The 27138-nt window shown below is 36.9% G+C and overlaps 1 protein-coding gene across 1 annotated transcript in view; it reads left to right on the forward strand.

The window, feature by feature from the left end:
* Positions 1-9830: 9830 nt before the first annotated feature.
* SLC15A5 (solute carrier family 15 member 5) overlaps positions 9831-27138 on the forward strand; it is a gene marked incomplete at both ends in the record, with an annotated part of 34505 nt that continues 17197 nt past the window's right edge. Inside the window, 5 exons of the mRNA XM_082075982.1 lie at positions 9831-10200; positions 11689-11911; positions 17802-17971; positions 21427-21647; positions 24203-24389. Coding sequence (XP_081932108.1) covers positions 9831-10200; positions 11689-11911; positions 17802-17971; positions 21427-21647; positions 24203-24389 — 1171 coding nt within the window. The remainder of the gene's footprint in view (positions 10201-11688; positions 11912-17801; positions 17972-21426; positions 21648-24202; positions 24390-27138) is intronic.

Below are 27138 nucleotides of genomic sequence, written 5' to 3' on the forward strand. Positions count from 1 at the left end.
TGTCCCTGCTCATTGCAGTGGGGTTGGACTAGATGACCTTTAAGGATCCCTTCCAACCCAAACTATTCTGTGATTCTATAAAATGAACGAATCCAAGGTTTCCTTTTCTTTTTGCCTTTGTACAGTATACTTAACTGCTCCCTTGCATCTCTTTAAAAGACTGTGGGAAGAAAGTACTAGATGGTTTCAGTAACAGAATTTTAGTACAGTATTAGTGAAACTCATAGGCAATCACCTGAATAGTTGTGTTGAAATCTGGATGCACTGGTGCCAGAAGATCAGTGTCTAACAACATCCCATGCCTTTCCATGGGCACTGGGCAGCCATAGATTTTGAGGACTGATGTGAAGACTGGAGGAGCTGAGCATGTCAGATAAGATAAACCATTATCGCATTAGGACTCATATTTGGACCAAGGGATTCTGCCTCTTGCTAAGGTTCCTGTGTGCTAGTGGACCAAAATGTTGAGGCTGTAAAAATTGTAGAGGCAGATATGGACAGAGCTAAGTCTCTGTGCAACCCCTTTCTCAAACTCTGGTACAAGGGTACTAGGAAAAAGAGCAAGGAAGATGGAAAGTTTATGGCCCATGCCATTGACTGAATATGGTATGCTATCCCAAGCACTGGCTGACTTCCTTGGAAACCAAATAAAGCTGTTTATGTGACCACCTGCTGCATACAGACTGTACATGGAATTCCCCAGAATGATTACTAAAATACGGAGCATTTGTCATCTGCGTTTGAAAATCAGAATTCAGAATAGCTGATTGGAACCAAATGTGTACATGTATGTCTGCAGACCAATATGATTCAAACAGCTATATGTTGAGGGTGTCCTTTAGTCACTTCTGTGGTCTCACTATGCCATGCAGAGAGAAGACAAGCAAAAAGAAGGCTAATTATTAGGATGCATATACATCTACGTCTAAACATGTGTAGGTAACATGATATCATCCTCCTCAGCAAGAGGGAAACTCCTAATGACCTGCCTATTTCAAATTAGGGATGAGCCTCATTCCCAGGAGTTTTAAATCTAGAATTCTTATTCAGGCTCGTTTTCCTTCATGAAGGTTTCAAAAGACCAGAGAAAATAAAGAGCTCAACCTGGATTGTAGTGTCTGTAGTATCCTAAGGAAACTTTGGTTTCTTATTTCCATAACTGGAAGTACAATTGCAGCTACATATTTGCCTTTCCTTATACTGGATTAGATTCTAGCATTAACATTTTGTACTACTTGTAGTTTGCTAATTTGGTGTGCTGGGGCATCAGTCAAAGGTCATTACAATAGTTAAATGCATTTAACATAGAGGCCCTGATATAGCTGTGTGACAAAGAAAAAAACAGAAGCAGCATGTGGCTCCTCACTTTAGAAGAATCATGTGGCTTATACATTTAATGCCAAACATAAGAGAAAGCTTAAAGAAGTGCCTGCACCTGGGAGATCACATCAAGATCCAAACTTGCCCCGACCTGTTCAGACTCATGGTTTCAGTTCAGATCCATGTCTAGGAAATGTGTCCTGAAACCCTTGGCAAAAAAAAAAAAAAATAGAAAATCTGGATCATGCTTGGTACAAAAATTAAATCTGTCTGTGTTTACTGCAACAAAAAGAGATAATTTTGAAACAGTTGTACTGTACATATCTCCAGATTAGAAGTGTGACTTCAGTCTCACACATTTTAGGCAAATTGCTGACAATGGACGACATTGTATCCAGTACTCCAGAAATATGCTCGACAGTGCCGAGCTGAGAGGAAGTATCACCTGCCTTGACCTGCTGGCAATGCCAACACCTTTCATAAAGACTGACAACTCCATTAAAAAACAATTTTAACAAGAAAATATTAGCCATTACAAGGAGAAGTATTTTCTGCCAGTTTCTCTCTCTACCAAGCCACATGAGGTACTGTAGACAGGGTCTGTAGTAACTCACACGGTTTTCAGCTGGTGGACATTCAAGTTTACAGCTGAATAAATAATGTTACCTACTTTCCTGTACCAGTTTACACCACTGAAATGTGTATGAACAGATGAGGGAAATAAAAAAGGTTTCAAGATGGCTATCTGAAACTTTTTGTTATCAACTTTTATGCAATCATCTGTTTATGAGAATTTCATATGGACAGATGATCTAGGTTTCATATGACCATTGACTCATCCCATGAAAATTTGTGAGATTCCAAATATTATTTTGTGGGCAAAGCCAAAAACTTTCAAGTATTTCTTTTCCCTTTGTAAAGGATGCTCTGCCTGCTCTAGCATTCAGCTCTCATTTCCTACATCCAATGTGCCAAACTGTGCTTTTCTCAGATAGTGTTTTCTCACTCCTCTATGTTGAGGACTATCTATGTTGTAGACATAATTAACTATTTATTGACACAGACCCTTGAATGTACCTTTCCCCAAATTCCAAGAGAGCAGCCCTAATCTCTAGATTACAAAGTCAGCTTCCCTACAGCTCATAAAGCTTTACACAATGACTTACAGCTCCAGCAGGAGAGATTAAGAGACTATCTGGGCACTGCAGTGGTTGGAAATCTCTTCAGTGAGTTGGGAGATCTACTGTCACCCCCCTATTCTGATGAATATTTGCTTCTAGAAAAGATGCTGACATCTTTTCATGTCTTCTCTGAAATGAGTTACATTGGATCAGGTATGAATTTAGAGCAGAAACTCCACCATCACATAGTACTTATATATGTGTTTTAGAATACTAACCACAGTCTACTAAATGGACTAGAATATAAATGAACTGTCACTATGGGAGAATAGTTGAAATCATCTTGGATGTACAGATAATACTGTCTCAACTGTGAACTCTGCTTTAGAATCTCATTTCGATCTGTACCTAAAAATCTATATGTCAAAAGAAAATATTCCAAGTGCCATTTACAAACTATAACATGACACAAAAAAGCCGTCTTTCTATATGATAGAGCTACTTCTAATTTTCCCATTAGACCAAATGACATCATAAAAAATATCTGCCAACAACATGATATAAAACCATATCATGCATCATGAAAAATAATTGCAATTCAATTACTCCTGAATTATAAAACCGTCAACTAGGTGCAATAAGACAAGAGCCTTAGAAGATATGAAAAACTGTTTAGCATAGATAATTATATACGTTTGAACAAGATCCCCAAAATAAAATGTGCAGTTTGAAGGAACAAGGTAATCACACCAAAATAATTTTCATTTATAACAAAGGTTTGAGGATAAGCAGTTTTAAGAGCATCTCACTGGGAAAAAAAAAAAAAAAAAAAAAAAAAAAAAAGTAAAAGTAAATTAGCAAACCTTTTTCACTTACAGAGGGGATATGAGCAACAGGAAAATAAGCTATTTCTTTTTTCCTCTATCATCTTCTTGCTTTTATTCTGCTTTTTCATTTAATGTTGCTACTTAGAATCACAGAAAGTTGAGGTTGGAAGGCGTCTCTGGCAATTGTCTTGTCGACCCCCCCTGCTCAAAGCAGAATCACCTACAGCAGGTTGTTCAGCTCTGTGGCCAGTTGGGTTTTGAATATCTCCAAGGACGGAGACCTCTGTGGACAACCTCTTCTGGTGTTTCACAACCCCAGAAGCTTTTATGGGTGTTTACTCTTCAGTGGGTAAAGAACTGGTTGGATGGCTGGGTCCAAGGAGTTGTGGTGAATGGACTCAGATCCAGTTGGAGACCACTCATGAGTGATGTTCCCCAGGGCTCAGTATTGTGGCCAGTTCTGTTTAATAACTTTACTAATGGTCTAGATGAGGGGGTTGAGAACACCCTTAGTAAGTATGCGGATGACACCAAGTTGAGTAGGAGTGTTGATCTGTTGGAGGGTAGGAAGGCTTTACAGAGGGATCTGGATCAGCTGGATCATTGGGCTGAGGCCAATTGTACGAGGTTCAACAAGACCAAGTGCCAGATCTTGCACTTGGGTCACAACAACCCCAGGCAGTGCTACAGGCTCAGGGAAGAGCTGCCTTGTGAAAATGGATCTGGGGGTGTTGATTGACAGCCAGCAGGAAAGACATCGAGGTACTGGAGAGAGTTCAGAGAAGGGCAGTGAAGCTGGTGAGGGGTCTGGAGCATGCAGCTGAGGGAACTGGGGCTGTTTAGCCTGGAGAAAAGGAGGCTGAGGGGAGACCTTATCACTGTCTACAGCTACCTGAAAGCAGGTTGTAGCATGGAGGGTGTTGGTCTCTTTTCCCAAGTAACAAGCAAGAGGATGAGAGGAAATGGCCTGAAGTTGCAGCAGGGAAGGTTCAATTTGGATATTAGGAAAAATTTCTTCACAGAAAGGGTTATCAGGCATTGGAACAGGCTGCCCAGGGAAGTGGTTGAGTCACCATCCCTGGAGGTTTTTAAAAGACGTATAGATGAGGTTCTTAGGGACATGGTTTAGTGCTAGAGCTAGGTTATGGTTGGACTCAGTGATCCTGAGGGTCTCTTCCAACCAAAATGATTCTATGACTCTATGAAATAGTTTCCTGTGTTTCTGTTTGTGCCCATTGTTTCTTGTCCTGTAACTGGGCACCACTGTAAAGAGCCTGGCTCTGTCCTCTTTGCACCCTCCCTTTAGGTACTTAGATGCATTAAGAAGATCCCCCTTGAGCATTCTCTTCCCCAGGCTGAAAGTCCCAGCTCTGTCTGCCTCTTCTCATATACAAGATGCTTCAGTTCCCTCATTATCTTCCTGACCCTTCGCTGGACTTGCTCCACTGTGTCCATGGGTTGTATAATACTTTCTTGCACTTGAACTTGCCTAGGTACTGTGGGAAAAGCAATGGAAGTCTTTCTTCCTGTCATTTCTGTGATTTAGTCACACTCCTTGCTTGAACAGAAGAAAGAGAGAGAAAAAAATTGCACTGGAGAAAAAGTAGGATTTGGGGAGAATTGGCTACAGCAGTCTTTTTTAGGACAAGCAGAGAAAAGAAAGCTTTTTGCAGAAGAGGCCTGTACTCTCCTCAGGGATCTCCTGGGCATCTTGAGAGAGGGATGTGATTATTGATATGTTACCTATTGGAAGAATTAAGAAGAAAATGGCTTTCCTACATCATTTTTAATTATGACTACACAAGGAAAAATAATAAAGTATACTTCTTAAAATACAGATTTCGCCTAAATGGAAAGTCTTACCCTGGTCTTGCACTTTAAGAAAGTGGCTATGGGACAAGACAGGCATTAAGTCCATCCTGAAGCAAGGCTGAACTGAGCTAAGGTTCCTGGTTACATCTGGCTAAAGTTTGAAAAGTTTTGCAAGAATACTTAACAAAGCAAAAATAAAACGATTCAAAACATGATGTTGCACCACAGTCACAGAACTTCCTAGAAAATTTCTCATATAATCAGTAATTTTAATAACTGTTTTTATAGATACTATTTTTAAGCCTTAAAAGCATATTTTTATAACATTTAATAGATTTATATAAAATATAAAACAATTTCATTTGAGTAGACTTGCTAATTAACAGATTATCAGATATCACAAATAAGCTTTCTCGACATCTTGATGTCTACATTTCAGTTTCTTAATTGACCTTTTACATTATTTACAGACCACTTGGGTTTTGTGTGTATTTGTTCTGATATGTAGTCAGACAAATATTCGTCAGCGTTTTTACTGGTGCTGATTAGGTTCTCCAGAAGCATCAAATACAGGTTTCAAATGCTGTGAACTCCAAAAGAAGCACCATCATATTCTATCCCAGTTCTGATTCAAGGCTTTCTGCACAGCAGCCAAAGTACTCTGATTTTGCAGTGATAGGCAGTGCACAAATCATTAGAATGGTTGGCTGAGGTAAGAGTTTAAATAGAAGTTCCATTATTCCCCTGCAAAATAGGATACAGACCACAAGGAAATAAGACATTGTCCAAAGTGACACATAATAATAAAAAAAAGGTGACAGAAAAAGACAAAGGAAATTCATGCTCAAAGTTTAATCTCTTTTGGAATACTCCTCCTACAATTGAAAGTCCCTCCACAAAGCCATTTTGAAATCCTGTGAAGCACATTCACAAGGGTCAGGTCATCTCCAACCTGTAAGACATCATGGTTTCCAGCACTTGTTTTTTCTGCCTCAAAAGACTTGTAATTTTCATTTGTTGATTTTTACCCTACTATACACATAACTGCAGGGAAGGATAAAAAGAGAGAAGGATATACCTAGTATCAGAGTCTCTGACCCTTTCTGAGGCCACACATTGCCCTAGATGAAAGCAGGCATAAGTGGAACCTGCAGAAAGCACTGGTTAGCGACCCTTGCTGAAGGACACCTTGCAGGGATCAAACTTGGGCTGGTAACAGCCATTTTTTGTTAAAATTGATCATTTTTCATAAGCATAAGAAATTAAAGTGGTGATCCTGAAAAGCATGAAGTCTTGTCTTAGCTTGTGTTTTTACCACATCTCTTCTGTCATTAGTCTTGTAACTCTTCTAATTAGTCACTTGGAGCTGTAGCAGGTACGCTCGGTGCCAGAAGCATTCCTCCCAACTTGTCTTTGCAGCATTTTCCTGCTTTCTCCCTTTCTGTCATCCACTTTTGAGCTGTGTTTCTTTACTGTGGCTGCCTGCTCAACCTACCACCTTGGACCTATTTTTTACACCATAGACAGTAAACCCTGGGTATGTTTGCCCTTGTTTGGCAATGCTCTCCCCTGGAGCTTTTGCTCTGTCTTCCCAATGTCTTTGAAATTGCAGTCCTCAGGTCAGTGTCATTAAGCCAGCTTCTCAACCCATGCAAATTAATGGGAATCCTGGCACTAAATAGAAAGATTTGACCCACGTAATTTTTTATTTACAATGTCAAAATTTCTGTGTTGCACTGTCAATCTGCCCACGTTAATTATGCTTCCCCCCACCAGATATTTGGCAGGAACCACAGCTGCTGCTATGATTAAAGGTAACACCTCCACATGTTCTTTAAAAGACTAAGAGTAAAGCTGAACTAAATTTCCTAAAACGTTATAGAGGCTGACCCTTCTAGAACATAAACAGAAGTCTAGAGCCACTATTGCCTTTCAGCCAGAGGAACTGTTGTGCTGTACACTGAAGTTCTACCTCTTCAATTTCAGTAAACTACCCCTATAATTAAAACACTGATGACAACAACTGTCACTTGTCAGAGAAAATTAGGAGAAAATTTAAGTTCCAACCTGTCCAACTTAATTCTTTGCCTAATGCTAATTTATAAGTTCCAGTATGGGTAGAAGTAGCCTTCTGTCTTGGTTGATAAGCTATCAAATAGCAACTCTTTTTTTTTTAATGCCCAGACCTTTAGTGAGTTGACACTGTCATGTTAGAGCAAGTATTTTTACAAACCTCTCTCCAAGATCTGACTGTCCCATTTTGAGAGCTATCCTTTCAAGAATGCTTTACAAAAATATACTGCCAGAAGAAGGGCTGGATTTTGAAACAGCAGGTATTTGATGCATCTCATTTCTAGGTGCCTCAGTATGTAAATAGCTCTACATATATTAACACAAATAATAGTGTTTTTCACCAGGCATTATGCAGTCCTACTACCTTGTGTATTAAAATTCAGCCAAGTGAATGCCAGGTGATTCAACTAGAAATCAACTAAAACCACATCAAGTAGTTAGATATACTACCTATAATTGCTGCATAAGTGATTAAAAATGAATCAAAAACATAATTTTGTTATATCAAGTTGTATATTCTTTTAGCATTGACCATATTAACTCATGTAGTGATTTGGATCTGTGACTATCCTAACTACCACACCCATATTAGTCACATGCAAAGGCAATTCAAAAGTAACAATGAAAATCACCCACCTCCTTCTTTCTATGGCATTTATAAGGCTCAGGCAATTGTTTACTTTCCCTAGCTTGTAACCAAAAATTAGGGTAAATGAAACCACATGAGGACTAAGATACAATCACCCAAACTACTAACTCTGCTGTTGCTACCAGTTCCCATGATATGATTCGCTTTGAATTGCTAGCACCCATGAGAACAGGTAAAGTTTGCACTTTTTTAAGAAAACTAATTTGTAGGAAGTTATGCTATTTTACACTGAAACATCGATAGGAGTGAGAGTATATTTATCCTGGTATTTTCTGTCTGACTGTAAAATATTTCCTTAAAAAAAAATAAATTCTTGATGAACAGTCAGATAAGGGTGGCTTCATGAAACAGAAAATGTATGTGCCTTTTAGTCAAAAACATAATCTTTCTTGTTTTGAGATTAGTTTCATTAGACTTTGGTGGAGAAGCTAAGCTGAGTTACAAGTGATTTGTAGCTTGGATTTCTCTTGTTAGTTCATCCAAATGAAGATCGTTTTAGTTATCATAGATCAGAAGACAAATAGATTTTGGCATGCTATGAGTTAGAGCTGTTTTCATCCCCAGTGGGACATCTGTGAAAACTGTAAGTTCTTTGGTGTCTGAGTTCTTGCTTTAGACTCATACTAGATTGAAAAAAAAATATATATATATATATCCAAATTATTTTAGGGAGCAATATATAGTTAAATTTAAGCTTCAGAGCTTCTAGGTTTTATGTATGAATCACAGTTGCTTTAGAAAGAAGCCAGGAAAGTAAATCAAAATTGACAGCAACATTCAGAGTTTGGTTTGTTGGGGTTTTTTTGAGGTAACCTTGGAATCTATCTTTATCCACACTGGTTGTATACTATTGTGCATCTGGTTTGGGATGCAGCAGTTCTCATATTATAAATAGTTCTGAAGAGGTAAAATTTGAGTAGTTGTGATGGACAGATGGAAACAGACAGCAGAGCCTATTTCTCAAAAAATGCCATCAGAGACATTGATAGCTCCATTTAGAGAAGCAGACCTGATTTACCACTGCCTTACAACACGTGTATGCATTTGTGTTTGTGCAAAATAAATGCAGAATGGTTTTAATTCTTAAAAGCATTTAGTTGGGAGTATTTTGAACAGGTTTTAGTGACCTTAAAGAGCTCCACAAAATGGAGATACTGATCTGGGAAATCTGCAAATTTCTCTGTAGGTAAGGTAGCAGGACCATTATAAAGTACTAGAAGTTTGGTCCTTCCTAATTTATTTTTAAGCTGATGATTTTCTTTTGGTTGACATGAGAGAACACGTCATCTGTGCCTCTGCCCCTTATGATGCCTTGTAGCCATGGTGCAATATCTGACTAGAGAAACAGTTCTGATTTAGGTTGCTTTTGGATTGTTTTGTTTTTCTTTGCTGGTATATTCAACTTCCTTTCTTTTGAAATTTGTTTTTCTCACTTAAATGTAGAAGCATTACTTCTTTTAATAATTAACTTTATCTGAATTTCAACCAAAAATAGCACAAAATGTAACAATGATTAGATATTGTTAACCTTAGAAAAAAGTATCCTTCTCTTTATCTCTACTTGCAGTTTTTCTCTTGTTGCCTAATTAAAATAGCAGATTATTTAAAACAAATTATTTTCTTGATCTGTTATTTGAATCCTGCTGAAAATGTTAGCTTTCCTGTGTATTTAAACCTTTATCTTTAACATACAGATTGAGTTGCACATACTGTATTGGATTCACATAATTTAACAGGTAATACAATTTTGGGGAAAAATGTTGTTCACCCCTAAATGGATTAATTAAATAAACAGACTGAGTTCCTGAGTGTTGCTAAATTGAAATGTTGATATAGATCTTTAATTTTTTCAAACTCTTTGATCCTACATGTAGTGTTGTGAAAGTGATGGGTGCCCTAAGAAATTGTAGTAATGAAGTGTGGAATTCAAAGAGAGAGTCTTACCAGTTTGCTAATTACAGTGGAGGAGGACAGAAGTATACCTGTAACTTAAACTGCTCTACTCAGTCATACTCAAAAAAGACAAGCATGCCTGGTGCAGACAGAAGAGAGATGCAAGAGAACCAACTTTTGAACCACACAGCTGACAAGGAGCAAAGACCATTACCTGTGAGAAGCAACTGTGCTGGAAACCTGTCTCAACGTGAGAAAAAACTCCAAGAGGCTATTTGTGTGCTGCTGGTGGAGCTGTGTGAGCGATTCACATTCTTTGGCATTGTCTGCAATATGATCCTTTTCTGCACTGTCAAACTTGGCTATCGCAACTACCAGGCAGCTATTGTCAATATGTGCTTTGTAGGCACCTCCATGTTGACGCCGGTACTGGTTGGCTGGCTTGCTGAATACCTGGTGGGGAGGATCAAGCTTGTGTGCATCTGCATGTTTCTACACTTCCTAGGTAGGTGACACCCTCGTGGCTATTTCGTATTTTGGTTATTCTGTTGCAGAAATGCATTATTGACCTTTGTGTTTGAAATCTAACATTTTTTTCCAACCTTGTGGCCACCTTCTCTAACAGCTAATTACTCTCCTCTACAAAATACACTGCATTTTTTTGCATATGCATTTTTCTGAGGCTCTGCTTTGAATAAGACTAAGCAACATTTTCATGTGCGTCTTGTGGATAGCTGGTGCACAAACATGGCTCCTCTAAGGTGGCTTAGCTGTTCAGAACATGGATACTAAGCTCTTAAAATTGGTCCCCTTAACAAGCATCTAAGGTTACTAGTGTTTTGGGCAAATGCAAGGATTTAGTCAGAGAGGTAGTTTGAGAGAAAGTTCGGAAACAGTTTTCCAGCTGTTATATCTTTACATAAAATAAAATCTCAATACTATGACTTCTGTATTTGGACAAGAGGGAAAGATGTATTTAAGCATATACTACTTTAAACAAACTTTGCCTTAAGTAGAGAAGCTGATTATGTTCCAGTGTTTTACCCATGGGCTTCTGGTTTGAAATCTCCTTCTGCCTTTTCCTTTCAAAATACATCTTAAAGTAGGAGACTGGTGACACAAACAGAATTTGTTGGATTCAGGTATTGTTTTAACCAGAACGTTTTTGTTGTTTGGTTGCCTTTTTTCTTTTTTTCAGCTTTTTTTTTTTTTTTTTTTGAGATAGATCATTAAACATTCCCAACGTATTAGTGTTTGATGCACAGTTGTAGTCTTAGTCATGGCTAATGTTGATGTTGTTGAGACATCAATATATTTTGATTTTAGCCTCCAATTACAACTCGCAGAATCTGTGGCTGAGTAAATTTGAAAGACTTGCTTTGCAGACTAGATGTGCTAAATGCAATTCATGGCAGTGCTTCTCTACATAATGTTTCTGAAAATCATGTATTTTCCACGAAGCTGAAGCAGAAAAAAAATTAAATTTTCCATAAAAGTTTTGAGAATTTGTTAAATTATGATTCTCATTACAATTCCGGGATTTAAAGAAGATGCAGAAAAGGCTGTGCTCCACCATGAAATGTGGGTTTTTTTCTGTTCATTGATGGTTTATCAGATGAATTTACATGTTTTAACTGGTGCCCTCTGGCAAGTGTAGAGCTATAAAACTTCTCTCTATGCACAGGGAATGGGGAGGGCCAGTGAGAGGAACTAAAAGTGAGCTCTTTAGTTGAAGAACCTGAATCCTTACAAGCATTTCAGAAGAAGATTGCTTTCCTGGAGGTCCTTAGTGGTCTTGACTTACCATATATGGTGGCATCCAGAAAGGTTCTGCATCTCCACAGAATTAAGACTCTCTCTCTTTGCACTCCTCTAGTTGTGTATCTCTGATTTTTTTTAATCTGTCTTTTCAACATAACTGCTTAAAAAATATGTCTTATTCATCAGTATGATTGTAATCCACTTCAAATAACAATTTTCTTTCCAATTCTAGGCACAGCCCTATTACCTGTTGTGGCATTCCCCTTTGAAGATATTTACATTGACAGACGACATATTCTTCATACACTAACCAAAAGAGAGCAGAAAATAATATTCTACTTTGCACTGCTCACAGCTAGTCTGGGAATAGGAGGCATAAGAGCTATAGTTTGTCCATTAAGTGCATACAACCTTGAGGACTGTGGACCAAAGGAACTTCTTTCTTTTTTCAACTGGTTAGTAACTTAATGTCAGCTAAATATCTGTTGGGGGTACTGTAGAATTGCCTTGGAATTCACTGCTGACTTACAAGGCAGATTCTACAGATGGTGGGTTTCATGTTTTGTTTTTATCTGCAACACATTTAGGTTTTTGGAAGAGTTGCCAAGAATTTCTGTAAAAACTTTTCCTAAATTTTTGCTTTTCCTAGGACCAGTAGGTGATCATCTATTTTGGCTTTCTAAAGAAATCTTCAGCTAAAATTAGGATGAACTGATTTGCCTCAGTGCTCATGAACTTGATAGCCTGGTTGCTGTTAGAAAACCAAATGGAACATACTGTTCTACCTTTAACATGGTTATCCCTTTAGGATATTTTGCTGTTACTCTCTAATTAACAGTCGCAAAATTCAATCATATATTATAATTTACATCAGAGTAAATATTTAGCAATGACAGGCAGCAGTGGAGTCTGCTGATTTATTTGAACTAGGGATTGCTAGTTGTCTCTAATTGCTAAGCTCGGTGGTAGCAATCTCCTGTATTGTTTCATCTCTCTTGCTGTGAAGTTTTGGCATTAAATAAACTCATCAACATTTGTGAATTGGTTTGAATATTTTAAAGTTTTTAAGAAAATTTTGAGGAGAAATTGTTCCTAAAGTGATTCTTAAAATTCAAACTTTTTTCATGTTAATTATTTATATCTCTGTGTGTCAGGGAGGTCATTTTTTATGATATATTTGCCTTTATTCACCACTTCTATAGCACTTTAGGGTGCTATATACATTCATCTTTACCTTCTGGTTAAACTGTGGAGTAAGGATGAAAAAAGTCACAGTGGGAACCTCCAGATTCCTGCTTTGAGGCAGGGTGAAATAAGTTCTAAACTGCCTCCTTTTCTTTCTCTGTACATGCATGGTTATTAAAATCAAAACTGAGCACATTTGCATATTGACAATGCAATGCTGAAGAATCAATGAAGATTTTGGTGAATCAGCTCTCTTTTCCTTTGGAAATGTCTTTCCTAACTATTTTTTTCCTTCAATTATGTTAATATGAAAGAGTTTTGAATTGAAACCAAACTCCAATGAATAAGGCAGCTTTAGCAAAGGTAGATGAGACTGTCTAGTTCCTTAGAGAGGATTCTGCCTCCTTGACCTGCCCATAGGAGAGAAGAACAAAAATCCTTCCTTTTTACTCTATTCTGAGTTTTAATCCTTAATTAGCAACATCACTTTGATTAAATAAGACTCTGGGGGATTAAGACTGGAGAGCAATCAGTTGTTCTGAAAGATAGCTCTGGAGAATTTATTGTACTGTGGTCTTAGCCATTCAGAATTGTGCTTAATCAAAGCGACATTTCTCAGTGTTGATTACAAAGGACACATAATATGAATGAAAAGTTCCTTGGGGGAATCCAAATGGGTCAGTTCTTGGGACTTTGGAAATATCAAGAAAGGCACATGTACATTTAAAAAAAAATTAATAATTTTTGCGGTGGCATCCATTGCCATCTCAAGATTTAAAAATGGGGGTTCATTCTTAGCATTCTTAATCTCATTAAAACCTCTCAGAATATAATTATTTTCTCTTGGTAGGTGCTTGTCACAGAATTGAATTTTAAAATAATATGAGATGGTTGCATACTCTTGGTGAGTGAGAGTCTGTGTTCTTAGCTAGGTTCTGTTTAAACAGTCAGAATTATTGGGTTAAAGTTTGGGTTAAAAGACCTTGTAATCACCTGTTGTCTAATTCAGTCCTCAAAGGTTGCTTTGCATATCTAGGGCCTGGTTCTAACTCCTAGTACGAACTATGAGTCTGAACTTTTGAATAAACAGAATATATCAATGTTAAATTAAGAAGGGACTTGGACTCTGCTGGACGAAGTTTCCCTAAGGATGTCTGCTTTTCTAAGGTCAAGATTATGGACTGATACTATTTTTGCAGTGGGAGAAGAAAATGAGAGCAAAGTGTACAATCTGAGTACAGATGAGAATTAGCAGTGTTGTCTTGTCTTACTGATCTGCTGTAAAAAATAATAATAAAAAAAATAGAAGATGACATGGAACCAGTAGTTCCTTCCCTCCTTCCATCCTTTTTTCTTTCCATATACTGCAGATCAGTTTCTGCTGTTATCCTGGACACACTTTGACTTTTAAAAATGTTTTTCTATCCCTTTGGGTTTTATTTTCACCCACCTTTTCTTTCCAGAAAACTCTATAGTAGTTCTGAAAAAAATAACCTCCTCCTGCAAAGCTGTAGTACAGAAAAAGATAGAGCTTGGATACTGGTCCATACATGAAATATCTAGGTCTGAGTTTAGATAAATCGAAACTTAAATTTTGAGAGCTAGGCATGCTTAAAAAAATAAATACAAATATTTCAAGAAATCTACCGAGGCTTCAAAATTAATGCAAAAACTGCCAAAAGGTTGATTTTAGAATATTTTCCCGTATTTTACTTGGTCTCAGATTATTTCATTCAGCAGTTTCATCACAACTGTGATGTGAAGCAAAAACTTTTTTAATATTGCGTAAACATAAACTAAGTAGTCACCTGGATATTCAGTCTTTAAAGTTATCACAATGGATAAATTTGTGTAAAGTGTTATAAGATTATTAGATATTTATGGGCATGTCACAATAACATTTTGGTTTGTATCTGGACTGCAATTCTTGAAATGAATCTTCCGCATTGGCATTTGACTCTCAGTGTGGAGAGACCTCAGAGTGCTGAAGCTCCATGAAGGATCTGTTCCCTGCAGAGTTGGATGTGATATTCAGTTTAATGTATTTAACTAATTCAGTTGTGCCTTACTGGAATCTCTCAAACACTTTACGTAATGCAAGTCTAAAATATTGCAATATTAGGTAGTTGTGTTATATGAGAGATAGCAAGAAATGTTTCTGTTTGTGTAGGTTCTGATCTGCTGCTGTCAGTATGATATGAGCAAATCCCAAAATTCTGATCTGTGCACTGAAGTTAGTTTATCTTTCTTTTTTGGTCCACAGGGATTGCTAAAACACATTGGTTCTTCCTTTTTTTTTTTTTTTTTTTTTGTCTCTCGCTTCTGGGAGAGAATGGAAGCTTTATATTTCAGTCTTACAGTACTTTGCTATACAGTGATGAAAAACAAAAGCACTCTCCTGTAAGCAAGGGTTTTCTTTGGAGATTCCTACTTCCAGTGAAACAGTTGTAGAGTCATGAAGAGTGTCAGGACTTCAGGTAGCTCAGGCATGCTTCTTTAGAAAGTTTGTAAAACAGCTACTGAAACTTCTAACTTAAAAATTGTCAGTTAGGACTTGTTTCAAAACTTCTACACAAGTTCTAGCTGACTCAGTGGTGTAACTGTATTTTTTAAAAGCTGTAGTTGAACAGGGGTCAACATGTGTGTGTACCGAGTCCCTCCAACTATACCATCATCACAGAATAACATAATTCCAGTGGAGAGAAAAAGTCCATGATTCTGATGAGTATCATTTCATAAAAATGTAAATTACTTCAAGGAAACAGTAATTTGTTTGGAACCTAGGATATGTTTTGCTGTGACTTCAGAGCAATGCATGAAGCGGGAGAGTTCATGGCTGTGCGTGTCCTTGCTGGTTCCAGGAGAGCTACTACTGCATGGCTCTCAGCAGCACTGAGTTTGCCCTGGTGGATCACGTCATTTTTCTTCTGCCCCTTGTGCTTGATCCTATGAGGCAAGGTGCATGACCATGTTCCCATGCCTACTGCTGCACAGCCCTGTGGTCATTTCCTATCCCTTAGCAGGGTGAGAGAGAGTTGTCTTTGCAGCTGAACGGACCTGAGTAGTGTTACCAAGGTCCATACTTCTGACACGATAAAGGTTTTGCTTTCTAGGCACTAGCTAGGTGTGATGAAATGAGCAACGTCAGAAAAATTGGAGGGAGCGCAGTAGGCACTTCAATACTGAAACTCACAATGTGGCAATGGTTTGTCTTGGCAATTATGGTAGGCCACCTAGAAGTAATTTTAAATGAATGAAATGGGATTGAGGAAGTCTCCTAGATGTCAAGACAGACTTGCAATGTCCCTCTTACGATTTTTGGTTCAAAACATTTTGCTGTGATTGTTGATATGGGACCTGTATCAAGCTGGAAAGTTTGGGAGCTGGATTATTGAGGTGTAACTGGTCTTCTACAACATGTTAAGATTTTTCTTTTATTATTGAAAAAGGTATTCTAGATGAATTAGGACACATAAGTAGTCCAGTCCAGGTAGCATAGGCAGAAGTGCCACCAGACAAGAAAGCAAGCTTTGTTTCCTCAAGCAATATGTATTAAGCAGTATAATTATGTATCAATATATATTTCACCTTTAAATGGAACCGTTTTGTTTAGGTTCCAGCAAAGGTGAAGGAACTTCTTCCTGCAGTTGCTTACAAAATGTAATCTGTGATATACTGAGGTAGTACTGCTCCATTATTGATCCCTCTTCTTTCTTTAAAATACAGTTGTCATCTTTAAAGCTAACTTGGAACTCGAAATTTTAGTTCAAGTTAAAATTCTTAACTTAAAATTTCAAAGGCTAAGTCTGCTAGAGAGAGTCAAATCTGAAGCAAAAATTGCTGAATGACTGATGCTGACTCTTCAAATGAAGTATACTGATCCCTGACAGTATTTTTGGAAACTGTGACTCCAAGAAAGCATGTCTTCCCTAATTCTGATCTTTCTGCTCTGAGATGCTGAATATTTGATTCTGCCATGTAGCCTCAGATCCCTGTTTTGTGTGAGAATTATGTTTTAAGGGAAACCTTGGTTAAAGTTCTGCTGCAAGCAAAAAGGCAACAAAAGTGGCCCAAAGAAAAGTGTAAGGGGAGCACATCAGAATTTAAAAGAACTTAAAGGGGTTTTAACTGAAACACTTGTAATTATGAAAAATTAGTCTGTTGTGTTTGTGAGAAGAGAGCCGTGCACTAGAAGAATAGGCAGTACGTTTTGTTTAACTTAAGTTTTACTTTAATAAATAGCTATACAGTTAACCATCTTCTTGCAGAAAGCTTAGTTTTAGGAGAACTCATGATTTAGTGTGTTATGTAGGAGTCAGAATCCAAGGAAAAAATGTGGCAACAAGATACTCCTAACTGTGCAGATATAAATACATTTGCTAGGGTAAAGAAAAGAAGTAATTATTCCTTTGCATCCTAACAGGGAAATGCATTGTTTTGGCATTTTTTCTTTCTTGAGATTGCTTTTTACTATCCTTATAATTACTGAAAGCGTATTTATTGTGCTATTGTCAGGGATTCCAAACTACAGTAGGCCTATCACTAGTGGTATACCATCTGCTTCCAAGAGTATGTAATTTTTATTTTAATATCTTCTGTGCATAGGAGGGGATCACCACTTACTTGGGAAGCAACTCTACTGCCAAAGGCAGTCTCAGAGCAAACTATGTTGGGGAACTTCCTTATCAAGATATTTCCAGAAGCCAAGAAAACTTCAAGCTGAGCCTTGCAACTAAAGGAAAAGTCATTCCTTCTGATAAATCAAGTTCTAATATTTCTTTAATAAAGGATAGTGGTATTAAGAAATTTCTCTCTTAATCTTGAAGTATGTGATTTGATGATATCACCTACACAAAACTTATGCTATCAGATATTAACTACGTAAATGGTAAATGTTGATGTATTTAATTAGTCTGATTCACAAGGATATTTCCAGTACTAGACTGATAATTTTTTCAGCTTTACTACCTTAGTACATACCTCTTGGAGCCGAGGCATCCAAGTGAAATTTGGTTTTAATTGCTGCGTCAGTGTGTGCATGGTACCAATGCTGTCCATGCTTACTGTACTTACTATGCTTTTAATGTAATGTTTTAATAATCTTTAAAGGCCTTATTTTATTCAGCCTCTCCACTCTTTTCTCTTGTCTGTGTGTACTAGGTTTTACTGGCTGATTAACTTAAATTCAGCAGTTGTCTTTGTCACCATTTCTTATATCCAGCAGTCTGTGGCCAAGAACCTTGGTTTTCTTATCCCATTTGTGTCCATGCTTATGGCTATGATCACAATTCACATGGTGCGTGGTGAAATGATTTACAAACCCAAAACAGGTAAGAGTCAACTATATATTGGAAAATATCTTTAGAGCTTATTTTCACAGAACTTACATATCAAAATGAGTTCTTCCACAACACTGCCCTGTTTGGTAGGAGTTACTTGGGTTTTTGCTCTACAAGGTCTGTATGTAAGAAACAACATCCAGCATCTGTAAAGAGACCTGGAGATTCTAGATAGTCTGAAAAAGTCAAAACTGATCTCTGGGAAACTTATGTACATTGTCTGTCATGTCAAGATGTGTCGAAACATTTACCTGTGCAGGAAAAGTTATTGAATGCATGTGACTGGTGGACTTGATTTTGCCATGTTTGTTGCCCTTAAGTGTGCTCTATTGCTTTGGCTGAACTCTTAGCTCAGCAGCCAAGCAGTGAGGTTAGTCAGCTAAACAGTAATATGCACTAGCGGCAAAGTTGTTCTATAATGCCTTTAGCTTGCAGAATGTCTGATGCTTATTGCTATTTCAATGTGCTTCCTTATAGAACACCAAGTGTTTTTACACACTTGAAAATAACTAGAAATACTCTAAATAGTTCCTATGCAGACTGTGGAGATATTTATAACAGAAGTTCTTATGTTTCTGCAGCCTCACTAGTTGGTACCTGAGCTCTTAAACAGTCTTTGATGGCAACTACCCTTCTCCATTGGCCAAGCACAGAAATGTCAGTGGAGTCTTGGTGATGTGAATAAGGCTGTACCTGAACCTTGCTATTCTTTTCCAACAAAACCCAAAAACTGAAAGCAAGTTGTTGTTTCAGTCTTTTTGCTATAAATATAATTTAAGCAAAAATATATTAGCAGTGAAGGAATGAATGCATGAATCAAGTGCCTGGGAATATCATAGTGAGGATGTCATTAGAGAGGTTTACTCAAAACAAACATAGCCAAAGGAATGCAATCTCTCCACAATGCCCAAAAACATCATGATAATGTGCAGCTGAGGTCTGCAAAAACTAGCATCAAATTAGCTAGCTTCTTATGGAGCAAATGATGGCTCTCTGGCTTGCTGCAGCTTATTACAGATTTTATAACCTAAGAAGGTAAGAAAATTCATTAGTATCTGCCCCTGAGCTGGCCTATATCTTAGGGACTAAATCTCTAGTATTTCATCCAACTAGTTTAACTCTGCTAAGTGGAATAACATAAATTTGTAGATTATGTCTTAGCCATCAACAAAACTAGCAGATTTTTTTTTATCAAATGTTTTTCTTTATGAGTGTTGTTCGATTTAATAATGTATTTTCCAACTCTTTGAAAAACGCCAGTCTCTATACTAATATCTGCAAAGTTTATCTCCTTAGTGAAAATAAAAGATAACATACTTTGTACCTTTCAGTGAGATGATGAAATGGAAATTCTTCAGAAGTGTAATTCAAATCCATAGGTGACCTTAAATGATTTTTATATCTGCTGCCTTTTTTATTTTAAGGTAACTCTTCAAGTATGGATCATACATTCAATTATGTTTAGCTGTCAAGCATGGGCTTCATTTGCATGTCTTCCCACTGCTATAAATTTGAGGACTGGCAGGTGACCAGAGATGAGGAAAAAATGTGTATCTACCATCTAGGGTGCAATGTAAGGTTTTTATTGTAATTAAGTAGCATAGATATTCATTATTAGATCAAGGTCAAAGTAGCAGAACATTACAGCCAAGGACTGAAATATAAAGGAGAAGGAAAATTGTCTTCTGGAAGTTGCAATTTAATATCTGTATATATATATATATATTTTTTTTTTTTTTCTGAAGTAAACATTAGAAATACAAGTATAGAGTTTATGATGTTGATCTACACGATGTGTACTGGTATAAATATTTATGCTTTTAAAATTGTCGCTTACCAGCTGATTGGATTTGTAATCTGAACTATTCACCACTGTGGAGTTCTGTGGACTTTGTTTTCCTTTAGAGAAGGGGTGAGATACTTACTCTAACTACATCATTGGTAAAATCTTCTTAATATTGATTTGGTCTACGTGTTCAAGAAGCTTTATCTTCTCAGTTTACTAGATCTTATCAGCTGGATTTCCATGCAGAGAAACACAGCTTAGTAATACAGTTGTCTGTTTTGCCTCATACAAAATAATGTTTCCTAGGTAGCTGACTGATATTACATTAAAGAGGGCCTCAGCTAATCCATTGGGAAAGGCAGTGAAATGTCAGGATTTGTTTTCTATATTAGTCTTTTTTTTTTCTCCAGTGAGTGTACAAAAGAAGATTCTGCCCAACATCTTCCATTCCCAAGGAAAGGAGATGACTGTGGCCGTCTTCAAGATTAGATCAAAAAACCCACGACACAGCCATGTTGTAGCTTTGTTTGAGCTGCCTGCTAGTCTTGTTGTGGGGTACTCTACGCGTTTTCTGGTTTAAAACCCTTGTAGAGTAGTAATGACATCACTTTATTGCTTTTAATTCCTTTGTCAATGTTCAACTTCTAGCATACAGTGAAGCAAAAGATTATCACTTCTTGACCTAAATAATGTAATTACTAGCTTTGCCAATGAGTTGATCTGATACTGACTGAGAGTTTTAACTGTTAGTTTTCTAACAAAATTCCCTTTCCTAATACCTGAGAGCAAGTGCTTCCAATATGTGTCAATGGAGATTTCTAAAAAAGAATTTCCATGCTGGAGACAGTAGGGAGACATTTTTTCCTCTGCCATCTTCTTAGTTCACTGTAGTTTTTGGAAATTATTTATTTATAGACACCCCAGTTATTGCAGTGCTCCAACATTATCAGAAAAGCGAAGTGCTATAACATCTATTTGCATGGATCAGCAACTTACTAAAGGTAAATGAATCTGCATTCCCAAGCCTGAAGCTAACAGTTTTATCCTTGTTTTAGTTCCATTGCCTCTGAGAACCTAGCTAGCAATTCCTGAACCCAGTAACCAGTGGGCAACTTTGAACACACCAGCTACTAGACTGGAAACCTCTCTTCCACAGAATGCTACCTGGAGGTCTTGTGATAATATTTTTGGCTTTTAAATGTATCCATGAGAACTCTTTTATTTCATCAGGCCCCATTTGAGCTCCTTTTCCTCCTCACTTCACTACTACCCTCTCCTTGCTGAATGGCAGTGGATATGCAATATTTCATTATTGTCTTGAATTAAGAACTAACCTCATTCAATCAATAGAAAACAAAAGCAAAATTTTACCTGCTGTAACAAATTGTTGTGGTGTGTTAAATAACTGGTAGCAAAACCACTTTTCTCTGTAGATATCAAGCTGGATTACTTTCATAACAATTAGATTGTGAAAAAACTGGCTTCCAAAACAGAATGTTTTGGAACAAATCCAGGTTGTTATTGCCTTCCCCCTCCCCCAAGAGACATAAAGGTGAATATATCAGGTTGTGTTTTCACTCCCAAAGTGATTTGTCTTGTCTTGTTTATTTTGACAGCAAGTAGAAATGCAACAATGTCTAGTGTCTCTGATTGTTTGCAGACAGTTCCCTGCTGACGACTTTTGGGGTAATTGCTAGTGCACTGAAAACATGCTGTGTGCGATATCGCTACTTTAGTGGAAGCGTGACAAACTGGCTGGATCATGCCAAGGAAAACTATGGTGGTCAGTACAGTGAGACTCAGGTGGAGAGCACAAAGTCGCTCGCCAGGCTCTTCCCGTTGTTTGCTTTCCAAATTCTATACAGAACATGTATCATGCAGGTGGGTACACAGCTTTTAAACAAAAATCTTGAAATATACTGTGACATGTGTTAACTACTATGTCTCTAGGTGTGTTTTTTTGAACTGTTGCTTGACCAGCAGAACAACATTGCAGAGTAGTTTGAATTACCTGAGAATATACCTTGCTATATCCTCTCATCTCATGAAATAAGTGAAATTGACTTGGTCAAGACTCATTAAGGAATTTGTGTGGTTGCTTGCTAGTCATTTTTCTGAACCCTTACTGACTGAAACATCTAGTGCTAGAGTCCTGTGCTCCTCACACTACTGTGTCGCAGTTATCAGAGACTCAGCCTCAGCATTCTTCTGAAAAAAAATGTAATTTTTCAATTTCTTAAATCTTCATGCACTTTTTGGGAGAGGTAGGAAGTCTTCTCATACTCTTTAGATGAGATTATGTGGCTGATGTACCTACACTGGAAATGGGTGGTTTTCCATTTGTGGAAGGAAGCAGTCTATTCACAGCCTCTCTATCAGGCTATGTGGTTCTTTGCGTTTCTGAGTGTATATATGTCATGCAAATGTATCAAGAAGCTACTTAGGTTGATGTGATTCCTTCAGATTAATTTCTGTCTAGATGATCCTGGCTAAGCAGGAGTTTGAGGTAGCTAACCCTTTGGCAACTGAAGTAACAGTTCAGAAATTAATTTTTACTTAGTGGTGTTAAAATGCTGCTTAATGAAAATCTTACAAATATGTAGTGTATACTGTTTTATTGACACTCCTTCTTGCCATCACCCTGCATTCCCATCCATCCACCTCATTCTTTCTCCTCTTCTTTCCCTGTATACCCTCCCTTCTCCACCTCCACCACCTTCCCCCCCCCCAAAAAAAAAATAAATAAAGCACAAAAAATCCCCCCAAAACAAACAAAAAACTCAAACCAACAAACGCACACATATGGCCGAGGCTATGTATTAATGACCAGATGGAAATGAAACACATATTATTCACCAGGTATATATCCAGAAATGCTAAAAGTTGAGCAGCACTGAAAGAGACTGCTTTTATCCTTCTGGCAGAGTTTTCAATAAGTTTAAGGCTCTTTCTTAGTTTAGGCAATAGATCAGTATCCTTTTTTGGAAAGATTAATAGTATTTTCTCCATATTATTAAGTTAACAGCTTTTGGTGCCTGTGGTTCATGTTGATGGTATTTTCATTCCTGTTCAGAAGTCAATTGTGATTCTCAATAGGCCATCGAAAGAAGGAACCATCAATACTTGTCTCAGTTCTGATCTGTCATACTTTTTTGCCATTTATTCAACTTTTTACAATTTATATCTTCTTTTAGAGTTGGAATGTAGATGGAAAATATTTTTATTAAGAGCTAACATTTGAGTAATTCATTAGCACTGAACAGATTCCCAGCGTGTACAGTTGACTTTAACCATTGACCAGAAAGCCTACATGAACTCAGTTATAACTATACATTAATTTTCAGACAGCTATAAAGCAGTAATATTCTACTTGAATTGTCATTACCAGTCATGTTAAAGACCCATGCAGAATGCTGTAGGAATCCAGAACTCCCTAAAAACAGGAATAGTGTGGGGGAAAAAGAAAAACAAAAAACAAAAATAAACAAACCAAAATAACAACAGAAAACACAAAAACAAAACCAAAAACCAACCAACCATACAAAACCAAAGCAGTTCTATATCCAGCCATGTCATAACTGTACTCTGAATATTTCAAGTTTCTTCTCTTTCCCATCAGTCTGTAACACAGAGTGGATTATGACTCCCTGCTGCACATGGAATTGCAATACTTATTTAACCAAGCTTCCTCAAGAAACAAATGAAAAAAAAATCCTGAAAACTCTGTTGAAGACATTGTGATTTTTATTTTTTTTTAAATTTTATTTGCTTTTGAAGTGAGGCACAGTCTTAAATCTACTTAATTTCATACGCAGATGACTGCCACTGATTAACTGGTGGGTTCCTCATCTGGTTATTAATTTTCTTCTGTTTTCAATTCTCAGAAGTAAAAGGAAATCCTCTATATAGCTGCTGTGGCTGTCAGTTACATTAAACTGGTTCTAAGACTGTGGCCAAATCTTCATTCCCTGTATCTTTTAAAGCCGTGCACTGGCAAGACCATCTTAAAAATTACTTCCACCTTGAGAGCACTATTACAAGTTCAAAGTTACTCTTCATCTTGCTATTCTAAAATTCTGTTCTGTTAAACCCTGTCTATGAGAAGTGCAACAGTATTAGGCAGAACCATTTAATATATGGCTGACAGCTGTAACTATGGATGATCAAATAAACTCAGGGACTGCTGTTTATATTTGTTTAAATTCAGAAGCAAATGAAATAGAAGGAAAATGTTATGTTCTGGCATAGAACAAGAATGTTCTATGTTCTGTAAAGCTTTTGTCATTAATGGTCATTCCTCTTAATCAGAAGGTATTTGGTTTACTGTGGTTTCTTCAGAAGGAAGACATTTGGAGAAGTTTCCAAATATAATCAAAATCTGATCCATGAAAAGTACCTGGTACTCTAATGGAGTGGGCTTTTATTATTTACTACAGATTCCTTCAGGATATTATCTCCAAACCATGAATTCCAACTTGCACTTCAGTGGATTTCTTTTACCAGTTGCAGCAATGAATGTGATAAGCATCGTGCCACTACTGATTCTTGTTCCAATTTTGGAATGCATTAACTCATATCTCTTTAGTTCCAAGGACACTGGACATTCTCCAACAATTTACATTGGTACGTATAAAATAAATGCGTTTATACAGTTTTAATATGTATTCTGTTTTTGAAAGAGAAGCTTCAGTAGTTCATGGATGTTCCTATACAATTGTTTTTGGCTGTAAGTGTGAAGATGGATTTGTTTTGGGATGATAGTCAGAAGTGAATATGTTTCAAAGGAATTGTTGAAAAGATAATCCTGAAAAACTATACTAGATATGAAGAAAAAATGCATAGCTTTTTTGTAGGACAGAGACTGAAAGTCTTCTGACCAATAAAAACCTTTGGGACAGACTTGCAAATAACTAGGAGTCATCCTAAAGAACTGGTGAGAGAAATGGTACTAACCATTTAGTCCTGAGACTTACTCTGACTTCTTTGTCTTCTATGTATTTGTTTATATATAAACTTTTGGAAAGTTAATTTACTTTGAAAGTATTTCTTTGGGTGGGAGAATCCTTCAGTTAGTTGCTCTCTGACACTGGAGAAATGTTTGTTGCTCAAACTGGTGAGTTTGGATTTAAGTAACTAGGTTATGAACAAGGGCTTTGTTTTTCTGATATTTTTATGCTATAACTGCATTGACATTAGGACTACAGCTCATAAGAGGGAAACAATATTGTCACTACTAGAGTGTATTCCAGACTCTGCAGTTGCATCACAAGTGAAATCAAAGTATCTGGTCTAATTCTGTGTCTGCAATAGGTATTTTTAGCAAAAGAAAACATGCAGACAACTACATAAAACAAATGGATGTGTATCGCTGGACTGGTGTTCCCACTGAGCAGGCTGAACATTTCACATGTGGAAGGTTACTTGGAGAGGTACAGCTTTCCTCTCTAGTATGAGAATTTTCATTTGAATATCTAGTATGGGATAATTTCCCTGGCATTTAGTAATTTATTTATTAAAATAGTATACTGAAACATACCTTATTGTACATTCAGTGAAAGTAAAGCGAAGAGGGGCCTTCAGATGTGAAGTGTTATCTCTTTCTTATATAAGACAAGTGGCACAAAGAAGTCTACTCTGTTGTGAGTCTCAGTGTTTTCAACAGTAAGCATTGTAAGCTCAGGCTTGCAGATTGGCAGTCATTTCAGAGAAATGTGTAGCCTAGAAGTAATGATGGCTATAGTAGAGGTTGGGCCTCCTTCTGTTGACGCTGATGTGATTTTTTTTTTTTTTTATTTTTTTTTTTTTAATTAAATTATCACCTACTCAAAACCTCTTATATTCTAGAATCTGGAGGGATCCTCTGCAACCCTCTTGTGATACCAGCTACATCTAGTATTACCAGAAAAGCAGCTTCTATTCTCTATTCACTTAAAACTATTCAAATTCATAGATACTCTCATTAAACTTCCTACATTTTTTATCTTCCAGCCTGCATTACAAACCTCACACAAAAATATTTATAAATGACTATTTTCTCAGTGTGCTACTATTAATTCAGTGCCCCATGGCAAGCAGCACAGTGAGTACTGACACACACAGAGGTATTAATCTGACTAAATTAGCCTAATTAAGAGTGTTATTAAGTTTTATACAAACCAGATGCATATAACACAGCAGGTTGCAATTACCCTAGTTTTTAAAATAACATCTGCATTAAAACACAAAAAGCACATTCAGATAATAATTTTCATTAAAACCATGGAAATTTCAAGTTAGTATTAATGTCCTATCCTGCTACATTGAACAGCAGTAGAATATATGCAGTGGTTTATTCCTAATAGCCCTGTTTGTTAAAATAGCCTCCTGTTAGGGGTGATAAATTATCTGAGGCATAAAACTAACTGTGAGTAGAGGCAATGGTTTTAGATATCTAAGCATATGACCACAGCGGCAAATATGGTAGACCTTTAAGTGCCAGTATTTTTGCAAACTGTTAATTAGGTTCACCATTAGTTTCAGGAACAAAATTGAAAGTATAAATAGACTGTTGGTGTTAAGCCAGCCTCTAACTAAATTTTAATTCAACTTTTGTAAGAAGACGAAACTTAAATAGTTTTCTGGAAATTTTCGGTGTGTTAAGAGAAACAGTTTTTAAGGATGAACCATATAGACAATGTTGTACTGAAATATATGATTGCTCTGTAATAAGGATCTACATGAAAATTGAAATCTATTTCACTTTCTCTATAGTTTTTGGTTTATTTGTAAACTATGTATGATCTAAAAAAAATTAAAATCTTAACATGAATTTAGATTGTGTCTCAATTATGTTGAGTATTTGGACCTCTTTAGGAAAGACGTGAGTATTTGGTAAACTTTGTTTCACATAGTTGTTTTGGATTTTAAAAATATATTTTATGCTACTTGTTTTAGTTAATGGTTCAGAAGCTTCAGCAGAGAACTTAAGGTGTATGTCTGCTGGTTAGTTGTCCATCAGCTACAGACAAGAAGCTCTAGCTGAAGTACTTGAGCCATAGAAGTTCTTGCTCTAATATTCTTAGTGTCCGATTATTCTGAAATGTCTTATAAATCTTGGATTTAATCAGTTCAAGACTGATGAGGTTGATAGCTCTCCATACAGTACATAAAAGCAAGCCTCCAATCCAATGTCTATTTCAGGTGATTTAGGAGTTGACAATGACCATTTCTCCCTAAAAGATGTTCTAGTATGAACAAGCATTAATTTCAAGAAAGCTTTTTGACTCAGGATATGAGATTACCTAATCACAAAGGTCTAATACAACCTGATTCTCTAGGTAATATAAACAACCTTGTTCTAGAATGAGCCCCAAGTGTTCCTAAAACAGCCTGT

Source organism: Streptopelia decaocto (genome assembly GCF_964273445.1).
Source record: "Streptopelia decaocto genome assembly, chromosome: 1".
Lineage (NCBI taxonomy): Eukaryota > Metazoa > Chordata > Aves > Columbiformes > Columbidae > Streptopelia > Streptopelia decaocto.